The sequence below is a fragment of the Pimephales promelas genome, chromosome 23 (genome assembly GCF_988280905.1).
Source record: "Pimephales promelas chromosome 23, fPimPro1.hap1.1, whole genome shotgun sequence".
Classification (NCBI taxonomy): domain Eukaryota; kingdom Metazoa; phylum Chordata; class Actinopteri; order Cypriniformes; family Leuciscidae; genus Pimephales; species Pimephales promelas.
The window spans coordinates 4,175,089-4,190,982 of record NC_142791.1 but is presented as its reverse complement, the minus strand read 5'-3'; the positions used below and the strand labels follow the sequence as shown (position 1 = coordinate 4,190,982).

Sequence of the window (15,894 nt, the reverse complement as noted above, 5' to 3'; positions counted from 1 at the left end):
TAGCTTAGAATGTATTTTATTTTATACAAAACAACAAGGACTACCAAAAAGTTAGTCAAAGGAACATAATTTTGGTTTTTGAATGAAATACATTTCCTCACGATCTCCAAAACACTCCTTAAAAAAGACAAATACAATCGTTCACAACAGTCGTCAAATGACACTCTCTTGGCTTTGAAAAGAAAGGGGAAAGGGACCACATTCTCTTGTGACCGCAACGACGGGGATTCACAGACGGGGACGAGACAGACAGACAGAAGCGTCCTCGGCCTGGTTAAGTTCATCAGACTTGCTGTCTAGCTGGCTGGTCAAACAACACGTATTGTGCTTTCTATTTTTTTTTTGTTGTTGTTCTCCAACACAACGAGTGCAATATTATAATGCTTTGAAATGCTGCTGTATACATTTCTACATGGTTGGCACATTCAGACATTAACTTATCTATAATATCGGAGCTTTTAACATGATTTAATTTCTTCTTTCATGTATAAATACAATATACTCTTCTTTCCAGGCATCTGGACCCCATGTAAAAAGCTTCAACGGATGATTATTTACAGTGACAGCGTGATGAAAAATGCCCCCGTGAAGGTCATAAATAACAATAATAACAATAATTAATAACAGAATCAAAAGTCCCAGATTCACGTTCTGAAATCTGTACACTCGTCCACTTTTCTTCGGTTCTTCTCTTCGGTTTCCGAACGAAAACGGAGGGATGCCCAAGTCAAACGTCCTGTGTCTCACAGCCTTCCCTTATCTCATCTCCTGAAAGAGTAGACAAAAAAAAAAAAAAGTTGAGAGATAAAAGATAAACAGGCTTTTAAAATGACTATAGAGAAATAATGTTTGATGCAAAAACAAATCTTAAAATACAGTTAAGACCAGTTTGAACCAAATTAAGATGCTGGTTATTATAGCATCTTCACCACTGTAAGATGCTAAAACCTTCATGCAAGTGGCCAAAATATACCTACTGGTAACCAATGGTTTTAACTGGTCATTTAAACTGGTCAACCGGATTAGCTGGTCTGTTCAGCAGATATTCGTGGCCTCTCAGGACAAAAGAAAGTCTTTTTGGTTTGGAATGTCTATAGATGACTTAATGCAGCAGGGATTGTTCATCATGGGACGTGACAAGATCTGAGGACACAGAATAAAGGCAGACCCCTTCTTCGTCAAGCATCTATTCACGCTCTCTGTCCGACTGGAAAGATAACGCTAACCACCACCGTGACGGGACGGGGTAACCCGAAACCCCCTCCCCAGGGAACGTATAGCCCTCTTTTATGTGGCCTGTCCTTTATATTCCAGAGGGGGTAACCTGAGGAGAGAGCGCACATCTGAGGACTCTTTAGTCCATATGGATTATGTGGACGTTAAGTGGATTTCTCATATGGAGTGTGTAACCCAGTGCCCATCACAATGTAAAAGACAAAAAGTGTTATGGCCACCATGCAACTAGCTCTTTCTAATTCGATTTCTCAAATAAATGGTGAGAAACATATTGTGGTGTTTCTGGACATTACTCAGTTACACAATATGCATAACCACCACATTTTTGCACAGGGAGAGTGATTTATTTATTACAAAGATGTCAAACAAATCACAGATTTGACTACTATTGTATTTATTATTATTCACAACCACCAATTATTCAACTAAATATTGCAATTATTAATAACAATAACTATTATTAGTTACAATAAAAACTTAAACCAAATAATGCAGCATTATTATTATTTATAACAATCATGTGGTATGTTGAGGGCTATTTTTTTACAGGTATATTTGCTATTTGAATGGGGTTCATCCAGTTCGATTTTAGAGATGGAAGTTTAGTGAATAAAAAGCATTTAGTAAGAAAGAAAAGTTTTTCTAAGCGTCTCTTCTTTTTGTGTTTGAGAACTGTAAAACTTGGTTTTAAGAGTGATCGTGCAGGAGTTTGATATGAGAAGAAAAAAAACACTTTACAGAAGGATCAGCGAGTTGTAGTATCTCTTCTGGCATCTGTTCTCTGAACAGTGGGGAATGTACTTCACAGGAAGTGTCTGATTGCTGGCTAAAAGTGCTGTCTCCTCTGCTCTACACAACACAACACAACAACACACACATTATGTACCCAACAGACAGATGGACTCAGCCAGTCTACACTCATCCACACTTAGTCAATTCAGCCTCACCAATGAATGAGTGTTAAGAAAAGATAAACTAATGCACATGTTTGGTGAGCCTGTGTTTGACTAAGCTCAGCTAATGTTAAAGATTTTAGGATTTGGGAGGATGAGGATTAAATCTTTAAAAAACACAATCAGGATTTTTTTTTGTCTTAAGTTACTGTACAAATATCTAAACATTCTTAAACAAGATGGATTTACTTCAGCAAAACTGTGTAATGATTGTTTTAAGCATTAAAAAGAAATGTTTATGTGCTAAGACAAATACTAAATTAACTCAAATTCAAATATATCCTCTGAAACAAGTCAAGTTTTTGTTTGTTTTTTCACAAACCACGCATAAATGTCATTATCTCAAAACTACAAAATTTTACATACATGCTGCTGGCATATTATTGTAGCAGAGTTTGCGCTGAATATAGTGTAATCAGACTTTAGCCATGAAAATGTCACAAGTATCAGAAAAAAGCACAAATGTCAGAGCATGTCAGAACACCTCAGACCCCAGAGGGTTAATATAAGGTCTTAAAATATACTATTTTAATAAATCATAAGTGTTTTTTATTAATGAAGTACAGTAAATAGTAAATATTCATCTTGTTTTAAGGATTATTCGACATTTTTACTAGATAAAAGACAAAAATATTGATGAAGAAAATGATTTTCTGCAGTGTGAGAAATGTTACTTACATCATTTCTCTTTCTGCCCGTTCCGTGCCCTCGTGATCCTGTCGACCCCCGTGATGATGAACTTCCTGTTGTGGAGCAATTGCTTGACATCTGACCCCGAGACAGGAAGTTGGGCTTGTTGTAAGGAATTAAATCATCCTCTGCTGAGAGGCACATAAACATGTTAGGGGGAAAAAGTGTATATAAAAATCGAAGAAAAAAAAAATTGAAAAAGTATATATATATATATATATACATATATATATAGGGCATATACATAATATATTTGTGTGTGCTGTATATAATTATTTTGTATAAATAAATAACTATGCATGCATGTATATACTGTATTTAAGAATTATTTGAGCTTAAATTCTGTATTTATATATAAATACATAATCTATATTATATAAATATAAATATTTTATATATGAATAACACATTTTCTTAAATATATACATGCATGTTTGTGTATTTATATATACAAAATAATTATATACAGCACACACAAATATATTATGTAAACACAGACTTTTATTTTGGATGTGATTAATCTCAATTAATTTTTGCACAGCCCTAATATATATATATATATATATATATATATATATATATATATATATATATATATATATAAGGGGTGTAACAGTTCACAAAATTCATGGTTCGGTCCGATACAACAGAGTGGTGTCATGGTTCGGTACGTTTCAATACAGCAAAAAGACAGAAATACCAGAGAAATTATATATATATTTATAAAAAAAATAAAAAACATATTATTATAAATTCAGTGCGAGTTTTCCTACATCTTGAAACTTTTAGTTTTATTAATGGGGGTAATCTTTGAAGAATGAGCAAATCATTTTTAGGTCATCACATTAAACATAACATTTAAATATGATAATACTTGAGTTTTTAAGTGCTGGAAAAAGATGTGTGACTGACTTGAAAGCATTTTACTATTCCTGCCAAACCTCCATGGTACAGTTAGTGTTACTACATTAAATCCATGGTGAATGTTGCCGTTTTATGGACTTAAAGCCTATGACTAGTTATGTTCCTAGCACAATGTTTCTCCTGGTTTCCCCATCAGCGCTGTTTGATCTAATAGAGATCTACGGATAATAACGGAGAAATGCTTCTCACTAGATCGCACAGATGTTATTACTTCTGTGGCGTATTCAAATGCTTTCTATACTGGATCTTTTAGCTCTCGCTGCTTAGTAACAGTGTCGCTTGATCAAGATTGGCTAGTGCTGCACTGACAATGGTCCAAACTGATAAACGGTCTGTGAAGCACAAAATAATGAGTAGCGCAGTTTCGTTCAGCTTTCATTACGTTTGCCATTTGATGTTGGGTAACGTTGCGGTGGTCGTGCCATGCCAATTTCAATGCGTGTAAAGGAATAACAGCATTTAAGACTGTCAGGTGTTCTCTAACCCTCTATCCGTTTATGAGAAGAGTTTTTCCGATTAGGTGTGCTCTGTTCTCTCCTCTCCATGGAGGAATGGGAGCTGCCCACTCTCTCGAGGGACGTCTGGCCACATTCGAATCCCCCTAGTTGAGCACAGTGGATCTCATCCTCAGGGGGCGGTTCGGGTGGAGGGGGTAGATCTGCAGAGATGTGATAAGCATGTTAACTATCCTGGAGCAGGATAAATGATTAACTAACTTCACTCTGGAAAAGGCCTAGTAACTCACCGCCTTGCAGTATATCTCTTCGGTATTGACCGCTCTTGGATGTTTTCTTCTTCACCTTGGACTTCTGCCCAGGAGGCGTGTGGTCTGCAGAGGGCCTCGCTCGACCTGCAAGGGGGGATGTGACATGGCAATGATGCAACTATAACATTTGTAGCTTTAAGTAGATCTGTGAAGTGTGTGTAATTTTATATTGCTGGGAGCATGCATGGAAGCGTTATTTTTAGGGCTGTCAGTTTAACGCGTTATTATCGGCGTTAACGCAAACCCATTTTAACGGCATTAATTTTTTTATCGCGCGATTAACGGTCTTTTTGTCCAAGCAAACTTTGTAGTTTTTTCACATGCTTTTGCAACAGGACGCGGCATGCGTCCTGATCCATTTTGGCGTCTCGTGCTCGTCATCCACTCAAAGCCGGCTCGCAAGGCGAAACGTGTGTTTGCGGCGTGCCTGTTGTTTTGTTTCCGGTCTAGATCCGCTTGCGGATGGGTTTCAGAACGCAGCGCGAGGACGTTTTGTGCCGCACACACACTCGTTTCGGCTTGCGAGCCGGCCAAATAGCAACGTTACGTTTTGAGTGGATGACGAGCGCGAGACGCCGAAATGGATGCCCTAACATTCTGAATGGAAAGTTTACTTTTAAAAAGTTGCCAAATTGTCCCATTGACAAGACCAAATGATCTGTGTGTTTTGTCGTTGTGAACTGAACTATCATCATCGCAGCACGTCCAGTCTGAAACACCACTTGATGATGGCCAAGCAAACACACATACACACACACACACAGATGATGCGAATTCTCCACCCCCTCGTCAATATCAGGACCTCGTCAGTATTTCTCTCACCCTTTTATTGATAGACAGTGTTACATTGTGTGAGAGATATTATATATATGTTAGTGTGAAATTGAACACTATTCCAATGTTATTTTCAATAATAATAATAAAAAAACAAGCCACTAAACAAGCCAATCCACTTTTCCATGTTGATAAGAGCATTACAATGAGAAAAAAAATAATGTAACAAAAAGAAATCAAAAGACATTTAGAATAGATAAAAATGTGCGATTAATCGCGATTAAATATTTTAATCGTTTGACAGCACTAGTTATTTTACTTCTGTTAAATCTTGTTTATATGGAAAACTGAAACACACCTGGCGTGGTGTTGCTGATGTTCTCCACGCTTTGGGCAGCTCCTTGGCTCAGGTCCCGTTTATGTACTGAGCGGTGTGGCACAGTGTTGTCAGGACACTCCTGATTGGCCGACAGGTTTGGGTTGGACTGGGTCAGAGGGGGGCTTGGTGCTCGCGGTACAGGCACTGGTCCGCATGGCAACCGACTGTCAGTTAGAACAAAGTTTGACAAGATGAAACACGATCAGAAAATTACATCATATCTAACAAAAATGCACCCCACTCATGTTCAACGTGTCTCTGTTTTAACTCAAAACTGGATTTCCAGGGCCAACGAGGCACATGGAGAGTATTATAAGCACTCATATTAAATGAAAAACATTGTCGGCCAAGATCAGCACTTTGGAAAAGTAAATAATATTTCTAAACTTGGCAGAACTGCAGTCTAGAAGGAAGCTTAATGAGATTCTCAATATTTGCTCTGTGCCGTGACAATCTACAAATACGGACCCTGCAGAGGAATAAATTATTCTTAAAACATATTCTCAAACAATAGCACTGTAAAAATTCACCTAAAAGAGTGAAAACATATAAACTATTCTATTAATGCAGTGAACTAAAACGCCAGAGAGCAGTTTCCTAAAGGATTGCTGATATTAACTGTCATAAAGTGAAGATTGCCTCTAAAATAAAACAAACGTCATTTATGTATCATCATATCAAATTTATATTTTGAAATACACTAAATAAATTTTTAGAAAACCAAATAATGTTGACCTCAAATTCTCCATTAACTTTTTATGCTATTTAAGTGGAAAATAAATGTGGAATAAACTGAAATGCTGACCTATCAAAACAAGCACAAAAATGTGTTAAAGTGTATGTGGGTGTCTCACCGTGCTATCTGTGTCTGTTCGAGCTGGTGTAAGCGTGGTATATCGTGGCAGTGGCCATCGTCTCTGGGAGATGGAGTTAAGGTGGCGGTGGATTGGTGGCTGTAGGACGTGGTCGGGGAAGGAGCCTCTGCTCTAAGGGGATGAGCAGGACCGTCCTCCATCGTGCCGTCCATGAGGTAGGTCCTCTCTGGGAGAGGAGGACACCACTCTTCCTCATCGGACCTGTTTGAGGAGAAAAGCCTCGATATTATTTTGAGGTCCATAAATGAAGTACAGCCCTGAAATATGACTAAAAAGCCAACTTAAAGGGATACTAGAGTTAAACAGTTGGGTTTAACCGTTTTCGAATGTATTCAGCCGATTTTTTGATATTTAGAAGAATATCAGTAACCAGACAGTTTCTGGTCTCATTGACTTCCACAGTATATATTTTTTCCTACTATGGAATTAAATGTGACCAGAAACTGCTTGTTAACTGATATTCTTCTAAATATCAGAAAATCGGCTGGATGGATTTGAAAACGGTAAAACTCAAATGTTTAACTCTGTGGTGAAATAAGCCTATTTTCAAAAAAAAGTTTCCCTTTAACAAATCTTTTTTTTATTTTTTATTTTATATACTATAATAATAGGAATATTGAAAACTCATGTTTGCAAGGGGATACACAATGTTTTAAAATATACTAAAATAATTTTCTAAAGTAAATTAGAGGCTACTGGCTATTTTAAAAATGTCTTTTCCACAAAAATATTAAGCACCACAACTGTTTTCAACATTGATAATAATAAGAAATGATTTGTGAACCAAATTAGCATAAAAGACTGGAGAAAATGCTGCTGAAAATTAAGCTTTGCCATCACAGGAATAAAATACATTTTAGGTATTTTAAATTATAAAAATGTTCACAATATTACATTTAAATAATTACAGCCTTGGTGAAAATAAGAGACTTCTTTCAAAAACATTTTAAAAATCTTACCGATGCCAAACTTTTGAATGGTAGTATATATCATCACTATGTAGTAGATCACTTTTCTATTTTATTCATTTTTTTGCCATTTTATGAAGAAATTAACAGATAGTAAATAATACAGAAGAAAGGGGGCAGAACTTGGAAAAGGCTCAAACTTGAGTTGATGTCAGAGCACCGAACTATTACATCAACTTTTCTCACTCACTTGCCCTTCTTACTTAGAGTGGGAAAATAAGTGATTTTTTTTCTGCTTTATAACTAAATTCTCTCATTTTTATCAGACAGTTAAGTAACTCCAGTACGTCTGTGCTAAATCAATCACGGCACACTCATTATGATTGCCTGCTGCAGTAATCATCGGGTCAATGCAACCGGTGGCATATCGATTCCTGCTGCAGTTCTGTCAAATGAGGCAGCCTGGCCTCCAGATAACAATATCCGTGATCTTTCAGCTCTCGTGGGACCAATCCATGCAAGAGCAATGGAAAATAAGTTTAATGCAGTGGCATTTTGAGTGACACTGCCTCAATGTTTTGCCTCGGGCACAACGCTGAGCTGAATGACACCTACACACTTGTTGGTTTAGTACGTACGTGGCTGCTTGAATTTTTTGTTGAGCCTCGCTGAGCTGAAGGGGAAATTATTAAGATTATAGTCATAATGCAGTAACAGAGCCGATGTTCTCGCCTTTAGGGGAAGCACAAAGGTTAACCTCGTGATCCATGAGTTCATCACACATTTGAGGGTTAGTTATGAAAATCCAGTCTGACTGTGAGTGTTGCATTACGCTGTTGTGCCCCGATTAACGTGTAATGCTCGAAGGAAGAAACTTGAGAAGGGTTGTACCTGTCACTGGCTAATGCGGTTACTGCAGGAGGCTATGTCATGGTTATCAGATTCGCAGATCTCACTGGGCTGGGTAACCGCTGCGGCTAATGTGACTCGCCCTCGTTAGTGCCCCTCACGGGCATCCATTGGGCTGAAGTGGCGGCAGAAAGCAATAAGAGTGTCTTTACCCGTCAACGCCTGTGGCTGGGGCACACTGCGGCTACTGCTGACCGCAAGCTTTACTAACAAGGAACTAATGCGATACAGAGACAAGGAAAAGGAAACATAATTCAGTCAGGCCATCATGAGGAAACAGGCCAGACTCAAAGGTAGCACATCGCTAACTTTGTTAGCCTCCGTATACAGCCTTGTCAACAGCAATCAAACTGATCCTGCGAATTTTGAGACTGTTCCTGGAACAATCATTCCAGAAAGCTAAACGAGGCCATGCTCTCAGCTAGCCAAACTGCTGCAAATTGGTAAAAGATGTCGACACGTATACATGGAAATGAAGTTAAAAAATAAAATTAATTGTTAAAAGCGTGTGTCAGAACTTGGGGTGAGACTTGAGACTTAGTTTGTCTGCCAAAGTCCTCTCCAGGCAGCTATTTTCTACTAGTTCAGCTCCTACCTAAATGAATGAAGACTGAAAGTTTTTGTCAAGATCGTTTAAAAATAATATGTCAAATCACCAATAGAATAATGTTAAAATAACATGATTGCTTTTATAATGCTAAAAACTGTATTTTTCAGGCAGGTCCATCTGTCACAGTACTGAAATGAATCTGAAGCCTTCCAGTGTACTTTACCCCATGTCCTGGATTAGTTCGTTATCGTCTTCCTCCTCACACTCGTCCAGATCTCCAGAGAGGGGTGGAGGTGGCAATGCATCCATCCAGTTGAGAGATGGTGTTTTTACTGGCTTCCCCATCAACTTCTGCTTTGGTTGTTTTACTGTAGAAAAACAAGTGATTTGTGAAGAACATAAAAAACACTTAATTCAGACTTAATTTGAACTAAAACTAAAATTATTAAAAAATTGTTGAACTAAATTGAAATAAAATAAAATATAAGTATTAGATGAAAAAAAGTTTCTTGAGCAAACAGTTACTAAAATGGCTAGAACTCAAACTGAGAATAAAATTAAAGCTAAACAGAAAAAAATATATATACTATATATATATATATATATATATATATATATATATATATATATAAATTAAAGCTAAACAGAAATATATATATATATAAAGAATAAAAAAGTGACTAAAACTAAAATTTAAATGAAATTTTACAAATAAAATCCAATTCTCAATATAAATGAATTCTATAATAATATATCAATAATAATAATACAATAACACTCTTATTTATCCACGTAAAGCATTCATACTAGCACTGAAGGGACCAGATGAGATACCGTTATCAGTCTTGGATCGGTCTGGCTGGGCATATTGAGCATTGGAGGTTCCAGGCTGGGTCATCCAATGGCTGCCATCTTGTTCAGGGCTGCAGGGCGCCTGGTTGGTGAAAGGCATGATGGGAGTGCTAGCGTAAGGCGTGGTGTGTTGAGAGTACGGAGCGGAGAAACTGCGCAGGTCCTCGCTGGTTGGGTCAATGGTGCTGTAAATGGGGCCTTCGTTGGAGTCTGCACTGTACTTCTCATTTTGGTTGAGGTAATTAGAGATTCCCGCCTCTGAGGACACGATGGTAAATTAATTAGGGTTTAATTAACAAGAATGATTTTGTGCCGTGGAAACTTAGTGTTAAATGAATTTAACAGTACAGCCGGTGGTGTTGTTCTATAACAGCGAGTCTTACCATTATAGTATCTCTCCGGGGTGTCATGTTTAGACGTACAGCAGTTCACGGAGTCTTTCCCATTGTGAACGAGATTAGTAGTTGGCCAAGAATCAGCCAGCCACGGGTAATTTCCCATGTTAGTACCCAGCATCCCAGGCCTGCATAACCAGACATAAAATATCAGTAAGTCTCTGCATTTACACTGAATTGATGCTTAAGAGGCTAAAATTGCCATTTACCTTCCGTTAAGTCCAGAACTTTCTCCATGTGGAAAACCAACTGTAAAAAATATAACAGAATTCAACCACAGGCAGAAATGTTCAGACTAAATGTCAGTGAAATAAATTTAATTGAAATAAAGCTAAAATTAAATGAATTATAAATATTCGATAAAAAAATCTTTAAAAGTGTTGCCTTGGAAACTTACTGTTACTAACTTAATACTAAAACTGAAATACAAATAAATTTAAGGTAAATAGAAATTAAAAACAAAAACTAATAGAAATGGCAAAAACACAAAATTACTACTGAAACTAAATATAAAAACAAAAGCAAAATTCTACATATGAATAAATACTGTAATAGTACTAAAATAACTCTTTAGGTGTGATATGTGCACGCATACCTGCAGGTGTGTATGCAAATGATGCCGTGTAATGGCTGAGCTCTTTCCTCTTCTTCCGTCTGCAATAGATCCACACGCTGAATCCCATAAGGATTACCCAACATGCTCCGCCAATGCCTGCGATGAAGGCAGGCTGCTTCACTACATCTGTGATCTGCTCAGCCAGACTTACGTTCTCGTCAGATTCGCTGCCTCCACCTGTGACTGTGGGCTGCTCTGCGGGCAATTCTGAAAAGGAGGGGAAGAGAGAAAGCGAGAGCTAAGACAGATCAAAGTGTTACTCAGTCAGAATGTCTTAATAGGACTCAGCTTATATGAAAGAATTAAGCAATTTAGTCTCAGAACGGGGCTTTAAAAAGCAATCAAAGAGAATTGAGTCTACTCCACAAGCATTTCACCATTTAATTCTTTCAGTTTAATAGTCAGGGCTGTGTTTTTTTACGGGAACACTCACTGATAAGCACAGATACGGGCTGGCTGTGAGCGCCCACACCAGCGCTGGTGACCGCCGCCACCTCCACCTGGTACAACACGCCGGGTAGAAGCCCTTTTAATAAAGTGGTCAGCACGTTCCCGTCCACCGTCTGATTGATGTGGTAGCGTGTCTGAGAGTCGTTACCCAAACACCAAACCTGAAATGAGATGAGACTAAGAAACTTAAAAATACTTAAGTGTCTTAACACAGGTAGGACTCACATCTGCAATCATATTTCACCCTGAATTTTTTTTTTTTTAAATATAATGCATTTTATTTTGGATAGAGAAAATGAAGCTTACATTTATATATATATATATATATATATATTATGTTATGTTATATTATATTATTTATTTTTTTATATTATAAAAATTGAAAATATTTTTTTATATTATATTTTTTATTTATATTATTATATTTTATTTATTATTTATTTTTATATTATTATTATTTATTTTTTTTATGAAAAAATGAATTATATATCACAATATTTTGTTGCACTGGGTTCAATTTATGTTGATTATTTAATTTAAATAATATTCTTTTAATATGATTTTTTATAATAATAAATTACATAATAACGTTAACACATCATGCAGCATTTTCGCCTTCAACATGAATAAACAAATGACTTTTCGCAAATTACGTGGATTAGACATCGCCATCTAAATCTCACCTTATACTCTTGGATAACTCCATTTTGCATCTCAGTGGGAGGAGGCTGCCATGATACACTGATGCTGGAGCTGTTGCTGGGCTTGACTGTTACCACGGTTACAGCACGAGGTGGGGCACTCGGAACTGGAAGAGAATTAAATTAAAATTACAATTTGAAAAGTTAGTCTCCTTAATGGCAAATATACATTATCCCTCTCCATAATTGTATTTGCCAGAATGAAGCGATTCGTCTTCATATTATGTACAACAGAATAGAATTGAGTCGGACTAGGCTGAATGAACTCGAATTGAATTGATTAGAAGGAAATTAAATTGAAGTGCATCAAATGGAAACTGAAAGAGCTGCAGATCTCTCACCCTCCTCTGGCGTGCGAAACGTCAGCGGGCGGCTGTCCATGCCCTGGAACTCGTTAAAGTAGGGTCGTATTTTAATCTCGTATTCCGTGCCTTTGAGCAGGTTAGCGATGACAGCGCTACGCTCTGTTGCAGCTTTCACTTCCTGCTGGGACCAGGAGCCGCCGACAGGGCGATAAAGCAAACGATAACCCTGGATGTACTGAGACTGACGATCAACCTGACAGATGGAGAGAGGGCGAACGAGACAGAGAAATGAGATAAGCTGAGCCGGCAGGTGAATCGTAAGGCCGCTGTGGAGCTGATGTGAAGGGCAGATATCAGTGGCACTTACGTTCCAGCTGATCTTCACGCTGGATGCCATCAGCAGCACTGGTTCATGAAGCTGAACTGCCATCTCTCCCAGCTCCCTCTGCACCTGCCGGTGGTCCACACCTTGACCTGTAGGACTCACATCTGCAAAAGACACCAAGAGACATCTAACATAAACATCTTTAAACGATGCAAATATAGAATATAACAAGAAATTAACAAAGTTTACTTTTTGTAATTTATGTACTGTGACATTAATTCATGTTAAAAATATAATATAATAATTATCATTAAAGGATTAGTTCACTTTTAAAAAAAAAACTTTTGCTGATAATTTACTCATCACCATGTCATCCAAGATGTCCATGTCTTTCTGTCTTCAGTCGAAAAGAAATTAAGGTTTTTGATGAAAACATTCCAGGATTATCTCCATATAATGGACTTCAATGGGAACCAAACGGTTCAAGGTCCAAATGAGAGTTTCAGTGCAGCTTCAAAGGGCTTTAAACGATTCCAGACGATGAATAAGGGTCTAATCTAGCGAAACGATCGCTCAATTCAAAAATAAATAAAAAAATTAAGTTTTATAAGCACAAATGCTCGCCTTGCTCTGTTTTGAGATGAGCGTTCATGACTCTCCTGTTCGAACTCGTTCATCAAAATGAACAAATCTTTTTTCGAGACATGACTCGAAGGGTCCTAGATAAGACCCTTATTCATCGTCTGGTGTCGTTTAAAGCCCTTTAAAGCTGCACCGAAACTCTCATTTGGACCTTGAACCGTTTGGTTCCCATTGAAGTCCATTATATGGAGATAATCCTGGAATGTTTTCATCAAAAATCTTAATTTCTTTTCGACTAAAGAAAGAAAGACGTGGACATCTTGGATGACATGGGGGTAAATTATCAGCAAAAGTTTTTTTAAAAGTGAACTACTCCTTTAAAGCAAGATGTATTATTTTAATTTTTGTATTAAATATTTATATATTGTAAATTGTAAAATTTGTATAACTTGTTTTTTATTTTGTTTTCCTCTCTCTCTTCTATACTGATCTCATTATACAGTTGTGTGAGGATGTAAGTCTAAGAGTGTGTAGTCATGCCTTAATTTGCTAGGCATGGTAAATGTTTTTATATATGTATGTTTTAATATAATGTGAAGCACTTTGGGCAACAATGTTGTTATTAAATGTGCTATATAAAGTTTTTTGTTGTACTTGCTTTAAGTGTTGATTTTAATCAAAGAAAAAAAAAAGAATATTTTTCTTCTGATTTTAGTGAAATGTATTTTTGTCTGTGATATGTTTGATGTTTTCATGATTAGATGCAACCCACATAAAATGAAACCAGGCACAATATATATGTTTTATTATATCACAACTCCTGTAATTAGGTTCTCTATTTAAATAACAGTTATACCACATATAATTTGTATTACACATTTAAGATCTCCATGAAAAAGGTCGTAAAATTGATTGGTCCCCAGTGTACAGACCTTGTGTGCGTACGGGCTCTGAGATGGGGCTGGGGTCACTCAGGCCATAAGCGCTGACCGCCCGCACAATGAATAGGTAAACAGTGTTCGGAGACAGTCCAGTAACCGTGTGCTTCTCCAGTTTCACCAAATCTGCAACCGTCTGCCACGTGCTACCCGCAGATTGGCTGAAAAGATAGATTTCATTACTAAATTAAATAATTCATCATATTTATATCAACAATTCATTCTTTGCAATAACCAAAGCCAGCAGATTCCCACAGCTGAGTCTGAATAAAACATCAATACACCAATGTTTTGTCCCACATTTGTCCCGAAGCTTTTGCACGACATTAGAGAAGGGCGGATTAAACAGGAAAGTCAATGTCATAGATGTTTATCTCCACTCCTTTGATTGTCATTACATGTGTCTGTTTAATGACCCGGCTCTGCTGTGATGCAATTCTTGCAGCCTTTGGCTTGACAATGCATGGTGTGATCTCTGCGGTGATAGATTTATTTATGGCACAGACTAGGCTTGTCATTGCACTGCATGCAATAAATAAATAATATCTTGGATCCTGAGCAGTGATTTAATTAAATATGAAGCGCAAACATTGTTGGTTTTGCACAGGGGTAGGTTTATCCCCAATTTAAGGAGCCACAGACAATTTTTTTTAACATCCACATCACGCCTAAATGTACAGGAATATGAATTTGGCTTAATGAGAACCAAGTGAGCTACTTAGATGTGGTGTACAGGTGGGCAAGATTCATAACAACATACCTCCCTCTAATAAACAATGAATGCTAAGCAGCACAGACATCTGTCTGTGACAGAAGGCATTGGAATATTTCTCTTCACTTGTCTGTGGTTAACCATCATCCTTGTTTAGAGCGGTGGTCATGTGCACCGCTTTTCAAGGTTTATTTTTCCCCAAAGGCGGCTCCTGCCGCAGACACAAAGCCAATAAAATCCCGACCTGCACAATTAGGCCAAGTCATAAATGCTGGGAACCTCGTAAATATTCCTTCAGCGGCCCACCGATAGCAGCGATAAATCCAAGGTCACTTTGCTATCAGCTGGGATGGAAGAACCAGAGAAAGGCTGAGACATAGACAAATCCCTTTTCTCCATGTAGCGGCTTGAATCCAATGATGTTACCGCTGAGAGACTGAGACAGGGACTGTTTGCAACTGACTGACGCAGAAACACATATCGATGAGGCAAATGATTTTTTACTAGCAATTCTTTATTGCTGGCTGATGTATATTGATTGTACAAGGTTTGCTGCTCAAAGTTTGCTGGTCAAAGTTTACTGGTCAACATAGAATACATCGCCCCTGCTCACCCCCTCTCACCTGACATAATCAGTGAACAGGTGACTAATATTCACATTCACATGTAATCACGTGACCCGCCACCAGGATCAGGTGACAATAAAAACAAAACAAAAAACCATTAACTCTTTCATGTCCACAACATTCCAGCCCCTAATTATTATCAAATAATTATTACAATTTCACTAGAAACATGAATTTTTCAAATCACCAATGCATTAGCAACATCATAAAGGCTGGTGTTCATTTCTTCTCACAAAAAAGGAAAAAATCCTGAAAAAAAAATAATCAAAAAAGTGTTCGTAGTCATAATGTTCATAAAGTCAGGCAACAAGTGAAGTTATCCATCTTCTGCTTCTTGTAAAAGACAGACCTTGGTTATCGGCCTGTCCAGACAGCTGCTTTTAGTCTTAATTTGCACATGACGCACAAATCCTTTTCTGTCTGGAAAA

At 37.5% G+C, this 15,894-nt stretch overlaps 1 protein-coding gene across 4 annotated transcripts in view; it reads right to left on the bottom strand.

Annotated features, from left to right (window-relative positions):
* Positions 1-15,894, bottom strand: part of robo3 (roundabout, axon guidance receptor, homolog 3 (Drosophila)) — a 144,478-nt gene continuing 128,584 nt past the window's right edge. For all 4 annotated transcript variants that reach the window (XM_089126035.1, XM_089126036.1, XM_089126037.1 and 1 more), the window contains exons 13-29: positions 14,123-14,289; positions 12,651-12,772; positions 12,320-12,536; positions 11,961-12,085; positions 11,261-11,438; positions 10,807-11,034; positions 10,421-10,460; positions 10,200-10,339; positions 9,799-10,074; positions 9,188-9,332; positions 6,577-6,798; positions 5,702-5,886; positions 4,549-4,653; positions 4,288-4,461; positions 2,868-3,010; positions 1,975-2,085; positions 1-768 (exon numbers count right to left, since the gene is read on the bottom strand). In XM_089126035.1, the coding sequence (XP_088982161.1) occupies positions 757-768; positions 1,975-2,085; positions 2,868-3,010; positions 4,288-4,461; positions 4,549-4,653; positions 5,702-5,886; positions 6,577-6,798; positions 9,188-9,332; positions 9,799-10,074; positions 10,200-10,339; positions 10,421-10,460; positions 10,807-11,034; positions 11,261-11,438; positions 11,961-12,085; positions 12,320-12,536; positions 12,651-12,772; positions 14,123-14,289 (2,590 nt within the window). In that variant the 3' untranslated portion in view covers positions 1-756. The remainder of the gene's footprint in view (positions 769-1,974; positions 2,086-2,867; positions 3,011-4,287; positions 4,462-4,548; positions 4,654-5,701; positions 5,887-6,576; positions 6,799-9,187; positions 9,333-9,798; positions 10,075-10,199; positions 10,340-10,420; positions 10,461-10,806; positions 11,035-11,260; positions 11,439-11,960; positions 12,086-12,319; positions 12,537-12,650; positions 12,773-14,122; positions 14,290-15,894) is intronic.